The sequence below is a fragment of the Vidua macroura genome, chromosome Z, assembly GCF_024509145.1.
Source record: "Vidua macroura isolate BioBank_ID:100142 chromosome Z, ASM2450914v1, whole genome shotgun sequence".
NCBI classification, from domain to species: Eukaryota; Metazoa; Chordata; class Aves; order Passeriformes; family Viduidae; genus Vidua; species Vidua macroura.
Genome location: NC_071611.1, coordinates 62,375,031 through 62,391,118, shown reverse-complemented (window position 1 = coordinate 62,391,118; position 16,088 = coordinate 62,375,031). Strand labels below are relative to the sequence as shown.

The following is a 16,088-nucleotide window of genomic DNA, read 5'->3' as shown; positions in this document are numbered from 1 at the left end:
CCAAGCACAAAGCATAAAAACCATGGCTAGACGTTGATCTTGCATTAGCTAAAACTTGTTATTTTAAGCATAATCTCAAGAGTTGTACCGTAGCAAAATGCTTCATCATCCCATGAATGTCATCCCATGTTATCACCACTTTGTTCCAAACTAGCTTTTCATCCCCTCTGCCCTGGTGGAGGAAATCTAAATTTTGTATCAGTCCACCAAATGCATTTTTTATTTGCATCTTTTATTTGGCTATTTGGTATGCCAGATATTGCATGTTTCATGGAATACTTTTTGTTTTAGAAGGACTGTTGAGATTGTATGCTTTCCTGATAAATTGTTGGCAGTTTTGGTGGTGGGACTATCTTTAACTTAGTATCATGGACATTTAACTGCAAAATGTAGGACTTCTGGTCTTCCTTTGTGCTGCTGACTCTGTGCACACAACATTACTGGTGCTTCATAAGCAATATTGGGAACATTTCCATCACCAGCCCAATTAGCAAATAAAATAGGTAGAAGAAATTGAAACAGAAACATCTCAAATTGATTTGGCAATAAAGTGAGATCTGTAATACAAAAAAAAAAGCCCAACTTCAAGTCACTTTGCCATATTGCTTTCTGAAGGCATGTGCCAGATAATAACCTTGACTATGCTATTTGTATCCTGCAACTCCACAAATGACCAGATTTAGCTGTTGTGATTCGTGGTCTCTCCTGTCTCAAAACTGGCTGCTGCCTGCTGCCAGATTATGTATCTTGCCCCCATCTCAGAAAGTGCCCTTAAAAGGATAGTATAATTTTTTATTTCACCCCTTCTTCCTGCAAGTGCAAGAGTATGGCATTTTAACATCTGAAGACTCATTATTTAATCCCTGCTAAGGTCATAAGTAAGGAATTTCTGAATACAGATGCTGAATAACATCACTTATGCATTTACATGATTTTAGTGTTGAACCAATGCAGATACAATGCTCTGTATTTCCACAGAGCTATACCAGACACTGGTGACCATGAACCCACTCTGCAAAGCTGATCAAATCCTGCTGAGTATTGTGGTTTTAATATGGCAAAGTATGCAAGTAAAATCCATACAGAGGCCATAAAAGGAGGAAAGAAATGTGTCCTCTATTCAGGCTTACAAGGCCAGAGCATCAGCTGTCTATGGTTTCAACTCTTCTCCTCTTGTTTTCTCTCAAGTTGTCTCTTTCTCAGTCAGGACACAGGAACTAAATAACTTGCTTGACTTACTACTCAGTCTTCATCATCCTTGCTTTCCTATGCTCTTTACATGATCTGCTAAACTGAATTTCAGATACATGTCAGATTTAAGATTTGGTATAAATTTGCCTCTAGTTATCTCCCCCACTCACAACTGCTTTGCTGCTGAGACGGTCTTGGTGCTTGTTTCTGCATCATCCTTTTGTCTGGTTTCACACAGCTGCAATTGCCCCTGTACAGAAGATGCTGCTATATCATGGTTATTGCCATACTTCCTGAAAGCCCAGTTATTTAAGAGTTGTGCAAGAGCCAACCCATCTTCATGTTTACATATGTAACATGAAGCATATGTAGCATACACATTAGCATTGCCTGTTGTCAGTAAGTAAAGCAGAAATACAATTCCTACTGTTAATGAAAGGTCCTGCTGTCTCCTGGGATCACCTCTTGTATTGTAGTAGGGAACTGTTCCCAAATAACTGCAGGAATTCTCTCAACTCCATGATTGAAAAGGCAAAAAAGATTTTCAGGTAGATGGGATGCTTCCTAATACACTGGAATTTCTCAGTTAAAGTCAAAATCTGGTTAAATGTCGTGCGCTAGATACTTTAAAGTCATGTCTTCATGTACTCATGCTGCAGAAATATATTAATACAAAATGCTTCATTCCACTCCCTTTCCTGTTTTCAGTTTATATCCTCTCTTTACTTTAATCCTCCTCTGTGGTTGTAATGCCATAGCTACTGTCTTTGCTGTGGGGGGAAAATCATGTACTGGCTGTTTTTTCCCTTATGTTTCGGCTTTCTTGCCCTCGAAGCTATTCTGTTCTCAGCCGGGACAGAGCTAATTTTTTTGTAGTAACTGTGAGGGAGTGGAGTCTGGAGCCATGTGAGCATGTCTAGATCATTATTCTGTATCATCTCTTCTCACTGTCAGGGCAGAAATGAGGGATGCTTGCTTCCCATTCCCCAGAAGGGGAATGGCTTGTGGTCAGGAAAAAGAGCATGGGTGAAGAGAGTCTGTCTGCCATTTTGTTCCTTTGTGGCTCACACTAGGTCAGCTCTGGCTCAGTGAGCATTTTTTTTCACATAAATCACCCTCTTTTTTGTATACTTTTCTTATTAATATTATTACTGTTACTGTTTGTTTTCTTATTTCATTGCTGTTTCCAGTAAATTCTTCTTATTTCAACCCATGACCTCTGTCTTTTGTATCTCCCACCAGAAGAGCAGTGGGAGGAGCAGTGTCTGGTTTGGAGGAGTCTTGGTTGGGGGGAATCACTAAATTAGGGAGTGATGTTCCTGAACCCTGACAAAAGCCTCTTAGACCATGTCCTGCGCAGAAATTTTGGAGCTGCTGTGGTGGTAGTAAACCATCATATAGTTTCATTTTATTCCTCCCTAGTGAAAAAGTTTTTGTCTCACATAAGGCAAATACTTGCAAAAAGGAGTGAGAAAAATGCAACAAATGATAAACATCATTTGGAACTCATGAAAGGTGCTGTTGTAACAGAATATTTTTATACTTACATGTATTTAAGTGTCATGATTTTTTGGAAGGGTTGGGGTGAACTTCAAAAGTTTGCCTGCCCCAAGGCTCCCTGAGGCAATGGGACGAACTATACATGAGTGACTAGGTATTACTGGTGGGTAAGATCTAACATCTCTAGGGACAGGCGATCAGAGCCTTCTGTATCCTTCTGCCTCCCAGCCAGCATGCAACTCTGTTCTCCTGTATTTAACTCATGTAGCATACTTGTTTATAGTAGCTTATCAAGCTAGAAGGAGAAATTGTTTTAAATTTCTCCTTCTAGCTTGATTTTCTGTGATAAATGGTAATTAGAGAAACCACCTTCAAATAAATTCTTAAAAAGCTGTTCAGTTGTACAACATATTTCCATATTTGTGTGCATTTCACTTTTCCCTTGTCTCAGAAAAATGTGATTCCTACTCCTTGACCTTAAAAAAAAACCAAAAGTGGGTTACCAGATCTGAAAACTTAATTTTGTAGTCTTTTTTTTTTTTTTTTCCTTTATGTGACTTTTTTTAGTTTTGATGTATTAGAAGTTCAAGATGGGGATCTGAGCTGCTCTGCCTCAATAAAGCTAATAGTGGCTCAAGGCCTCCAGACTCAAGGCATCAAGGCCTATAACTTTCTGGCAAGAGGTGACTTTGGGGGGAAAAAAAAGAAAAAAGGAAAAGAAAAAAGAAATAACTAAATTCTGGCACTGAAACACAAAATACGTGAACCTGTCACAGTAAGCAGTCTCAAAGGGCAAGCTGCTTTGCAGGCGCTAATTAACCTTAGGAAATAATTACACAAATATGCAAATGTTGTTTAGACAATTCCATGTGTTATTGACTCAAGTAGTCCATCATAACTGCAGACCTTGCAATGTCTAGGTGTTAGAATCTGGCATAGTTGATAAGGCTTCAGTTGCTGCAACACTTCAACCTGGTATTTAACAATTAATGACTGTGATATTACATTGGTAAATGTAACCTGTTTTTTGAATGCAACAGAATGTAATATTGTATTCACAGTGTGCATACTGCTCATCTGTGTATACCTAATGGCTCCAACTATTAAAATGTTATATACCTTTCAACTCCTAGCACTAGCCATGCTGGAAAAAATGGCCGACCAAAATCTGAGTTCAGTCCCTCAGACTGAACATCCGTTTCTGCCCAATGGATGGCCCAGGAGTAGCCTTGTTTGGATTACTTTTTATTGGATAAACATTGCACAAGGGCCTTTTCACATCATATGATTCTTAATATTTTCTTCCTTTCATGTCTAATTATATATATAATGATCAAGAGGAAGGGTTTTCAGAGGGATGGAGACCCACAACTATGACTTCCACAACTTCAAAGAACCAGACCACTTATTTTGACATAGAATTACCTGCTGCAGATGACCAGCTTTCAGCAGCAGGAAGTCTAAGTTCAAGTTTTCCTGCACATCTCCATCTCAGTCTGTTTCACAAACAAGAATGCATTCAGCCTGAGGTGCCTTTTAAGGTACGTAGTATGATTTCTCCAGGCTAATGTCCATTCATTTCTGTACACTTGTATAGATAATTATGTAAACTCTGACCGGGAGACCCCCTCTCTGTCAAATAATTTCACAATGTTCTAGATAAGTGCATTCAATTTAGCTTCAGTGAAATTACAGAAAGCAACAGCTGCCTGAGACTGTCCCCTTTCATGCTGAAAATGCAGCATCCTGTTTTGTCATTTAATCCAAGCCAGGCAGTAGAGGTTAAACCTCACAGACTCACTGCAATTTGAAATCCTAAGGAGATCAGCTGTGCACGGCTTCTGCAGCTGGATATTCCATGTATACACCTGGAGCCAGTTCTGAGGTGTTTGTAATATGGGCTTGTTACAAGGGGGAAAAATAAGCAGATGCTCTGAAGAAAGAGCTTTTCTTCTAAGCATATAGGACTCCTCCAGACTCCTTCTTACACCTCCTTCTATGTGCTTTTTTACCTTGTTTAGGGTTTAGCAGAGTATACGGCAACCTAGTTTATCCTGACATTTTATGGTTTGAGTTTTTTAACTGGTAATAAAGGAAGCTACAGTATATATTTAACTCATTCTAGCTCATTTCTTTTTGCTTTTATAGCATCCTATTAAGTCTTTGTACTGGACTGTGAAGCTGTGAAGTTATTAATTTAGTTTACTAGACCACTGGTTATGCTTTGGTTGGTGAAAGCTTTTTTGGGCTGAGTTCAGAAGCTTTTTGCTGATGTCTTAGTCTTATGGAATCTAAAATTGTGTGCTTTTACCAGCAGTGTGTAGAATAATAAACACAAAGTAACCTGAAAATGCTATGTTAAGCAGAAAAAATGGCCTCTTTTTCTCAGATTATTTAAACAGCATTGGGTGCCTATACAAAAATTGCTGTTAAAAGTATCAATTATTATTGAAAAATAAGTACATCCTGTGTATATAACTAAGATAAATCTTTTAGATAAAGTAGTAATTCTGAAACTTTCTCAGTGTTTTATTGTACTTTTTTCCATACAGATTATAGAGTACATCACTTTTACGCAGGAAACTCCTGTTCAAGTTGTCCTTCAGCTTTATCTTAATAGCTGGTCCGTCAGTCATATTTTCTTTATGTAATTTCTTGTAAAAAATTTCCCTCATTCCTCACAATGGGAAGAGTCTTTACTTTCTGTACCTATCTATGCAATCAAATTTCAAAACAGCAACTGTTTTGAAATAAGTCCTTTCCCATACTGAGGTAGTTTACAATAGGTGATACAGAATTAGTTAAAACTATGTTCTGTCATAGTCAATGAAGAGCAGAATCTCCAGGAGTAAGAGAAATTCAGGTTTTTCTGTCTTATAATCACTGCTGCTGAAGCAGAAAAGCACATCATTATTCTAAAAACTTTGAGTCAGGATCCATAAGGATTTGTTGCCATCTCACTCTTACATAGAAAACAGAGTATGAAAATAGAAATAAAAGCCAGAATCAACCATATTATTTAGTTGTGTCTCTTCCCACTGATTTTAAACAATTATAAGAGCTTAAATCCCCAAAACTGAATTGCAGAATGGAATTGAGATCTAGATCACCTCAACATTCTTAATAAATTTCAATAATTCACGTTGTGTATTTAGCAGCAGCTTTTACTGGTTTGTGCTTTCTTTTTCCTAAGGAAACGAGGATTTTCTTGTCTTTGTCTGAGTTAGCTAAGGATATGAAGTAGTTGCTGGCACAGAGCAAAGGGAAAATGTATGCAAACTTTAGGAAATTACATGACCTTGACTGATCAGCTCTTTCTGGCGTTCAAGAGCCTGGAAAGAGCCAACATTGTTATCCTGTTTGTGTGAAATACTAGCAGAGCAGGGTACCTAGCAGAGCATCTTATTCTTGTCACCTGAGACTAGACCAAATTTGTACTTATGACCCAAGAAATAAGGAAAATCTAGAGGGATATAGTTCTTTCTAAGAACCTCAAGGATACAAGTACACAACCGTGAGTTTTGATGAGAGTGTACTGAAATCAGTGTGTGTCATTCTAGTGCATCCTGTGATTCTTACACTGGCTGATTTTGACAAAATCTTGTTCAATAGTAAGAAAACATGGTCCCCTAGCTACCAAAAATTCCAAAGTAATGGCTGCCACCAGTCAAGAGGTGTTTTGTTTGCACCATGTGTCACAGTCTGTAGTCACAAAAAGTTAGATTTGAAAGAGTAGTTGTAAATACTATAATTTTAATCTTAATTCAGGTTTCCAGTGGCTCATAGTATGAAAAAAAAAGTAAAAATTGAAATTATAGGTCTTTATCAACCTAAATTATTCTATGATTCTGCATTTATATTTTTCTTACCTGTTTTTTTTTACCAATCTAAGGCATAAGTACTTTAAACAAACCCTTAGTGAACAAACATTTGACAAAAGAGTTGTCAAAAGAATGAAAATCTGAGCGGCTCATGATTCCTATGAATGCCTCCATTTAGCAGAATTGTTGTCATGGTATTTACGCAAAATTTTGCAGATGCATCATTTTGTTATACTTACTGAAGTAAGCTCAAAAAGCAACAGTTTTACTGCCTTTATTTAGACAAAAGAAGCTGTTCTCTTTTTTTTTTACTAGTATGTATTAATTTGATCTCTATTTTAACAAAACGTTCTAACATGTAAGAACACATTGCTTTTAGACAGAATTGCCATTTTTTAAAAGATAATTGTCACAAATGTAATTTCTTTTTGCAGGATAATGGCTCTCCTGAAGAACATGCAATTTATGTTTGGGACCATTTTATTTCCCAGTCAGCTGCAGAGAATGTGTTTTTTGTTGCTCACAGTTATGGTGGACTTGCCTTTGTAGAGTTGGTAAGTGTGAATTCTCCATTGCCGTATTTCCTGAAGACTGTCACAGATTTTCTACATTCTTTGTGATCACCTTCTTGAAAGTAACTAGGTAGAGACAACTGTGCCAGTGGTCATGTACAAGTTGGTCAGGATTTCTTTGCAAACCGAAGATCGCTGTGTCTTTTCTGGTTTTGAGATAGACAGTAAAGTCCCAAGTGTGCATGAACTTGAAAGACTCTGAGGAAACAGAACATGCTGCATCCTTCTTGTCCAGACTATGTACTGAAAGGAACTGGTTTTCTGCTGTGGGACATAAAGACCTGGGGACATTCAAGACTAAGCACATAGAAGAACAGTTTTAAAGCAAAGTCACAGACACAAATGCAGCTTTTTATATATAGATTGGAACTGAATGTGTGGGGAACTATGGCAGTTTTATTCAGTTTTTGCAGTTTTTCTACAAAGATCTGCAGAACTTGCTGGAAGGACTTCTGCTTTCCCATTTATTAGGCTCTGCAGTGATATAAGGGGGGGAAAACTTTGCTCACTGTAAGACTATTATCTGGTGCTTAGACTGCTGAATATCTCGTTTGTAAGTCTTCCACTCTTCTCTCTAAAGGCAGATCTCTCGACCCCATCTGGTATGCCAAGCTACCTGTTAAACTTGTGTACCCTTCTGTCAGTGTAGCTACAGTCTTCTCATATGATTTTAAAACAGTAGTGTAATCAAGATATGTTTTATTGAAGAAAACTACAAAAAAGTAAGGGTCCTGTTTATTGTGGAAAGTTAAATTGCCGAGCATTAGAACTGGTTTTATAGACACAGGAAACAGTAGACATATATGTACATCTTTTGTCTACAACGCATTAGTTTAATCTAACTTAAAGTTGATTAAGATATTTCCTCCCTGAACATAAGATGAATGCCTTAATTAGGAAAAAGCATGCATAAGCATGTTGGTTTTAGATTTATGCTATTCTAAGTAGCAATAACAATCCAGACAATGGCCACTGGTATTATTTTAAGAACTTGAGATTTTCCTAATCCCCTCCCCTTTCTTTTTTGTTGTTGAAATTCATGCCATTTTCATTATTTCTGCGGTCCTGGAAGAGTATGTGCGAAATATGCATGATGTGTACAGGTTTGAAGCTTGAGAAACAGTTCATTTTCCTGATCTGAAGATTGTTTGAGAATTGATCATTTTTCACAGGTGTTTTATTGCCTACTCAATGAATAGTCTCAAAACTAAATTTTTAAGAGACCTTGAAGATGAATAACTCTTTCTGTAACCACATCTATGGGCAAAAGATGTGTTGCATTGCATATGCTTGTTGCTCTTGAGATGTCATGAAGATTAGGGAGCAGTTGTTCTTTCTTGGCTTTCCTGAGTTGTGATTTTCAGCTGCTTTGTGTTTCAGCTCAGGTTATTCTGGTGTGACTTGTGGGTCCAAAGTAAAGCTTTGGCAGAATTTCTGTAGGTTTTGTAAAGCCACATTGTTTGGGTCACCAGATGCCCAGAGATACATACATGTAGCAGAGGGCAGGAATAAGAATCAACTAGAGACTTTTCTCAGTGTTTCCTAAACTTAGTGCTGACTTGAAGGAGTCTTGGAGAGTTTTTCCATCACATTTCAGACAATGGCTTGAGGTGGCTTGTTTAACAGATGACCAAGGCGTCATTTCCATTTTCCATGTTTTTCTTGTCACACTGGTGGATATTTCTTCACATTTGTTCTACTTTAATATGAAGCACACTGATGTTTCAGAACAAGACTTGACTTCTGACCTTGGGGCTTCCAGGGTCAGGATGTTCAGGGCCTGTGAAATTTTTATCAATCGCAGGAAGCAACCAGTAAGTAAGAAGTTAAGAAGTATCTTTGTCAGAAAGACAAGATGGTCTCAGTAAGGGTCAGCTTCTGTAGCCTGCTATCTCTGCAGGAGATGCATGCCTGAGAGGAAGAATGTAATACGTATCCATTGACACATCACGTATCTGTCATGCAAAACTAGAGCTGAAGTGTATTTTTAATGTATCTCAATGTTTTTCTAAAATATCAAAGGGTATTAGCACCTAGTTTAGGCAGAGGTAGTTTGATATTTGAGTACTACTAAAAGTAGTTTGATTAAATAATTCATACACTGAAGGACATACCATTGAAATAAACCCTGAATTATTTCATTGCAGTATTCATTTGTAAGGTTTTATTTTGTTATCATCTCCTTTCTCTTCAACTTTATATCCATACGGCACTTAGTAATTGCAATGAACTCCAAAAAGAAACGGAGCAGCTGATGGCCAATTACTGTCTTATGACATATTACATTTTCAATCACTTCACTTTCTTCTCTGATTCATGTGGAGGTGATGATGAGGTTGATAGAGCAGCTACACCATGTAGCAACTATACCACCTCTATACTTCCTTTGCAAGTTTGTGGGTTAACTGATTCATGAAATTGTAGGTTACAGTTGTTATGGAGACCTGTTGCACAGCTGCTCCTTCTGCATTCGTGCCTCTTAGGGGAGCAGTGTGAAGCATATGGCTTTAATTTGGAGTGAAGGTTTCTGCCTGAGCCTTCTGAATTTCATTTTGTCTGCAGGGAAAAAGAAAACAAGCAAAAATATCCAAAAATATTTGTGTTTTCAATTAATATCTTCTTAGTCAACTTTCCATGTTCAGTGCTGCAAGGTATGTCCTGATGGCTTGCAGTCATCTTAGCCACAGCTTGCCACTTCATCATGGTGTAAGACTCCTGGTGGAAACAGGATGTTCTGGCATTAAACAGAAAAACCCAATGGAAGCTGATATTAAGCAAAATCTTGTTAATGGACATTCATACCATTGTGTGGGAGGAGCTGCTGCTCTCCCAGGAAAAGGCAGAGAACAACATTCAGCCTTCCACAGGCAGGACCCATGCAGGTGCTCCTTTGTCTGAAGCTTCTGAGGGAGGTAGCATAGGAAGGGCAGTGCTGCTCTGCCTTGTGCCTTGATTGGCATGCACTTCGTTGAGAAGCACAAAGTGAAAGAGAGCAGATAGGACCATCGCATATGAAATTGGTATAAAAGGAAAATAATTTTTATTTACAAAACTTTGGTGGCCAAATTTTAGTCTTCATTTCAAACTTCTTCTCACCATAAAAATGAGGCTGTGTTTTGGAAATCCTTCATTAAACAAACAGTAAGGCTTGGCTGCAATTTTCAAATACATGCCACGTCAAGTAAAAGTTTTACTGATCTTTGCAGCTTTTGATCTACATTTTCTCATGTCTGTGCAGGATGTTAAGACAAATAGGGTGAGTCTGCAATATCATGCTCAAATACACAGAGACTGGTAACCAGTTACTGCAACATAGGCACACACTTTCTCTACCTTCTTGTGTCACAGATTACTAGGGGAATAATTGAAAGTGATTGAAATGTGTGGAAAATAAAGTTTCACTGATTAATGTACTAAGTTTTCTTGTTCTGTTGTTTATAGGTTGAATTACAAATGGTAAATCATAAAAGCCATATGTTAGAATGTATCTTAATATTTAGTAATTTAAACTTTGTGTAATTGTGGTTTGAAATTAAATGTGCATGTGATAGTATCTGCACGTAAATAACTTTTTGAATGCACAGCACTAAAACTAATTGCTGGGTCATTGAGTTTTGCTAATTGCTAATTACTGACTTTGAAAAACTCAAGCCATGATTCATGAATACATCTCAGCTTCTTAATTCTGTTATCCCTTGCATAGTGTAGTCAGAGATTTATTTTCAGAATCAGTTTGCTTTACTTGATGGTAAATTGTGGAACTTTCTCAACCCCAAGCTTATAATAATTTTATGAAATTTAACAGAAAGTGAAAATTTCAAGTTGATGGAGTCAATTTTATATTTAGTTTACAGAAAACAAGAAGTTTCTGGTACAACACCTCCTTTGAGTTCTTCTGCTAAATTTTATGGATTTACAATTATTTTGCTTTAAAAATAATGTTTTTCCTTGTCATTGCCTGCATGAAAGATCCACTAATAAGAATCTTTGTGGAAGACTTCTGCTGCTTGCTTCCTATATTTCTGAGACCCTAGGCTTTGTATTTTCAGTTGTTTCCTCATAATCTTATAACTCGTTACAGCTTTTTTGTTTTAATTTTAGTTAAATGCTATCTTTAAAAAAAACACCAAATATCATGGGAATCATGAAAAAATTCTGAGAATCATTAATGGTATCTCCATCTTACATCATTCATACTGCTGTAGAAATACGAACTACACATGGGAGTGTAATAATTAGGAGAAGGAAAGTAGGTTGTCTTCAGCAGGTGTAAACTATTCATTATGGTTCTTTTGGCTAAAATATTGGGTATATATATTGACAATTTGCACAAAGGTGTAGGTAAAATGGGGGGAGGGTGTCCTTTTAGCGAGCTTTGTTACAATGAGCGCCCTTAAACCACACTGTTCAAATTACTGTATGCCCTGTAGAGTCCTAATTCCATCAAATCTGCAAATTTTGACAATTTGAAATAATTTTAGGTCTATCATTTTGAGATCTTCTCTGCAATATGCTGCCACTTCATTTTGTGGTATTGTGCTGAGTATGGCAAGGACCTGGCCCTGACTGGCACTGATAGGTGCCATAATAATGATGATAGACAGGCACCTGCTGAGCTACCTGTGAATCTCTGAGGCTGCATCATTATTCTAGCACAGGCAAAATGCAATTTAAGAAACTGTCATTAGTTTTTCATTGATTTAATTTCCCGAAGTCTCAGACTGAATGGTTTGTTACATTTGGCTTTTTATAAATACTTATATAAATATGTCTACTTATTTTTTAATTCAGTTTGCCTGGAAAATTGATGAGTGGGTACTGTGGACATGCAACTCTTAATTCCCCTGGCTGCTATGTTAAATCAAAATATGTCTACTGGTGTGTGGTAGAGATAACATAAGGTCTGTGATGGCTGTAGGAAGCATGGGAGAGAGCTAGAAGTAGAGAGCTCTGAAGGAAAACACCTCAGTGGACAAGATCCTTATTGTGAAGACAAAAGCAAAATTCCGCTATGCTTTAAAGCTTTGTAAGCATAGGAAAAAAAGGGGAAAAAAGACACTTTTGACATTGAATGTCAGTTGGGAGAGCAGTGTGGGATGCTGTCTTGAAGGTTTATGAGGACTTGACTTGTACGTCCAGTCTTTGGACAAGTCATCTCACCAGAGCCTACCTGATTTAGGTCTCAAATTTTTCTGTGTTGGACACTAAAAATAGCATATTTTTGAGGCAGGTCTAACTTAGTGCTCACATTCAGAAAAACAAGTCTAAAAGTAAAAATTAAATCTTGATTCTGTTTGGTTTATTTCAGCTATTCTTTGTTGTCCTTCTTGGAAAAGTGTATGTTCATCTGAAAAAGATCAAATGAGAAATGAGGGTGGACAAGAGAAGCTAATGGAGGAACCAGTGGTCAGTTGTATAAAAAAGGGTTGGACAGGAACAGGGTCTCTAGCCTTGATGCTGATTTTTTTTAGTATTCCTGTTACTGATGTGGGCACACAAATTAAATATAATTTCTGCAGTAATAGAAAGTTACTTTCTGCGTCAGGACAGTTAGGCGATGACTGGTAGTCATCTGCATTTGTGCACAAAGACTGATCTCATCAACAGAGAGCAGCAGGGCTGCAGAAACTCTTGGACAACTGACTTCACTGCCAGTGACTATAAGTGAATGACCAGGTAATGTAACAAGAGTCACATATGATACTGTAATTTTTTTGCTCTTTCTGTCCCAGGAAGGGGAGTATTAATGCTGTCCAGCTGGCTGCTGTGATTCATCTGAGGTAATTTGAGACATTTGGGAAGATTAAGTCAAGATTAAGTCAAGGAAGAGATACACTTCATACGCTCATATGCTTGAATCAATGGAAAGCTTATTTTGCCAGAAACAATGAAGGATCCTCAGACCTGCTGTGACATGGTGCCAACATTGACAGGTCCTAGCTGTCATAAGTACCAACATCATTATAGCCATAGATATACTATACACATGCTTTAGGCTTAACCTTAAAAAGAGCTATGCTAGTCCTCTTATGTTAACTTTGGTAGCTCTATCTAGAAAGAGAAGATTCAGCATCTGCTTTGTATTTACTGTAGAAACAGAGCTTAAAAGCATGGCTTGTTCAGCCTAGTAAAGGAAAGCTTAGAGGGATTGGTAGCACTCAGCAAATACATCAGGAGAATAAACAGCAGGGAGGGATAGTCTTATAAGCCAAAGAACAATGTCGGCACAGGAACAAATGGATTAAAACTGGTCATGAATAAATTTAGGGTGGAGTTAGGTTTCTCACCATTGGATTAGGAAGTCCTGCTTGGGAAAAGGACTGAGGCAAAGCTGCAGCCAAGCATGACCCACACATGACAAGAGTTATGTGAGTAATTTGCTGAGACTATTGGTCCTTGGTGTGAACCAGGAATCATTGTTCCTGTGAAAGACATCATATGCAGGTGCATATTTTCAGTCATGAACTATTGGACCACTTTTTGGATTGTCTGGAGTTGATGCTACTCTGACTTGAGGCTCACTCCACTAGAATAGCTGAGTTTTAACCAAAACCAGGTCAAACCTCTAACACCAGTGTTGGCAAACAACTTTTTTCCTTCCTCTTCAGTTAGAATCGTAGAATTAAAGAATATGCTGAAATGGAAGGGACACATTAGGATCATCAAGTCCAACTCCTGGCACAGGATACCCCAAGAATCACAACATGTCCTTGAGAGTGTTACCCCTATGCTTCTTGAACTCTATCAGGCTTGGTGCTGTGACCATTTCCCTGGGAGCCTATTCCATTGCCCAACCACTCTCTGTGTGAAGAACCTTTTCCTGATATCCAAACCAATCTCCCCCAGCTCAGCTTTCTGCCATTCGCTCAGATCCTGTCACTGGTCGTGAAAGTTAAGAGGTTCTTCTCATCCCCTCCTGAGGATGGTGAAGACCACAATGGTTTTCCCCTCAGTCTCCTCTTCTCCAGGCTGAACAGAACAAGTGACCTCAGCCACTCCTCATATGGCTTCCCCTCAAGGGCCTTTATCATTGTCATTACTCTACTGTGGATAATCTCTAATAGCTTTGTATCTTTCTTACATTGTGGTGCCCAAAACTGCCCCCAGCACTCGAGGTGAGGATGTCCCAGTGCAGAGCAGAGCGGGACAATCTTGTCCAGCTGGCTGGATCCTGGCTGCCAGGGCACTGCTGACTCATTTTCAGCTTGCCATTGACCAGGAGGATCCCCAGGTCCCCTTCCACAGCACTGCTCTCCAACCTCTTGTTCCCTAGTCTGTACACACAACCAGGTTTGTGCCATTGACCTTGAATAACAGGAATTGGGGAGCAGACTTGGTTTTGGAAACAGTGGGCTCTTTTTTGCTAGAGCTTTTTGAAATGCACAAGCTTGAGGTAGAAAGCAACAGGCATAGTGGATCTTGTGGTGAGAATTTGCAACCGCAAGGAAATTAAATGGTGGACTGAGCAAAAAATACTGAAATATGCGTGTCACTGTTTGCTGTAGTGGAAACAGCTTCTTTATCTCATTCGGCTTTTCTGATATATAAAGTGTGTGTGTGTACATACATGTGTTTGTATGTATATATTGCCCATTCTAACACAGAGGAGATAAACATTTTAGGGCACTCCGCCTAAATAAATACACTGACACACGTACACTGGCATCATTAGTTCGCTTGCTAGCATTTATTGTTATCCATTTGCATTGTGGTAGGAATCACATAGCATGCCTTGTCCTAAAGGGCGAGCAATCTGGAAGGATGCTCTAATGGGAAGAGACAGAGGAATGATGAACAATAGCAATACAGTTCATAGTGTCATAGCTGCATGTCCTTTTAAATTTTTTGCTGGTTTACTGTAAATGCCATGTAGGCATTCCCTTCCTCAGTTCATCTGAAGCCCTGCTAACCTTGCTGCTGGATGACAGTAGAGGATGGCAGCAGTGAAAACCTGAGCATTGGCCACTTCCAGAAGAGACATGTTTGGAATATTCATCCCTCCTTGTTAACTCGCTCTAGACAATATGCTCAGCCTCATTACGTTTTGCTTCCTCTTCGTCATTTGCTAATCTGGTATCTCATGCTTCATTCAGCTCAGGCAATGATCTGGGGCCAACTATTCATGTGTCCCTTCCCCACTTCTTTCCAAAAGGAGAAGGACAATGTTTCCTGGAATTTTATACTGAGTAGTAATTGGTGGCAACACCCATCATTACTTTTTTGTCTTTTTGGTACTTAATTGTACCATTAATATTTATTTTCTAATTAATTAATATTAATCTTCTAATTTGACACCAAAATTGGCATGTTAATTATGAAATGAACAAAGAACTGGATATGAGTTAAAGTTAGGGTTACTAGAAAATCCAGTTAATTGGAAATATATGTTTGTAGCCTATGGGATTTGGTAGTCAAAGGCACAGCACCTTCTGCATTTCTTTACAGAAATTTTTCTAGAGTTGCATTATCTCACTAGTTTTATATTTTTATAAATTCTTTGAATCATTTTAAAATCCATACATTACGCAGTGAATATTTAGGTTTCTGCATGAGGAGTTTTTTGATCTTTAGCAATTATTCTCATAGTTTCATCCTATTGTTTTTTTTTTTTGTAGCTCAGCTTGTGTAACTAGGTGTTATTTTTTTTAATTTTTTTTTTGTTATGCCTATCTGAATTCAGTTCAATTTGTCAACATTTCTTTGACAGTATGCTGAGGATTTAACTCAATATTCTAGGTGCAGTTAACATAATTAGCTCAGTATGAACTTCAGTATCTTTGTTCTGCTATGCAGCATTTTGGTCAATGCAACCTAAGTGGTACTAGACTTTTTTTTCTAAAGTTTCTTTGAATTTAGTACCTGCTAATGTTCATGTATGTCTCAAAGTGTTTTAGTGCTCGCAATTTTCCTTTCCCCAGTGGTACTGAATGTACTAAATGTGAATGTAATAGATTATTTCCTCCCAACACCCCCCAAACAATATTATCTCACAGTCTTCCTAATT

The 16,088-nt window shown here is 38.0% G+C and overlaps 1 protein-coding gene across 7 annotated transcripts in view; it reads left to right on the top strand.

The window, feature by feature from the left end:
* FAM172A (family with sequence similarity 172 member A) overlaps window positions 1-16,088 on the top strand; it is a 264,470-nt gene that overhangs the window by 153,130 nt on the left and 95,252 nt on the right. For 6 of the 7 annotated variants that reach the window (XM_054003613.1, XM_054003615.1, XM_054003614.1 and 3 more), the window contains one exon: window positions 6,947-7,066. The exons of the other annotated variant lie outside the window; for it this stretch is intronic. In XM_054003613.1, coding sequence (XP_053859588.1) covers window positions 6,947-7,066 — 120 coding nt within the window. The remainder of the gene's footprint in view (window positions 1-6,946; window positions 7,067-16,088) is intronic. 7 annotated transcript variants of the gene reach the window in all.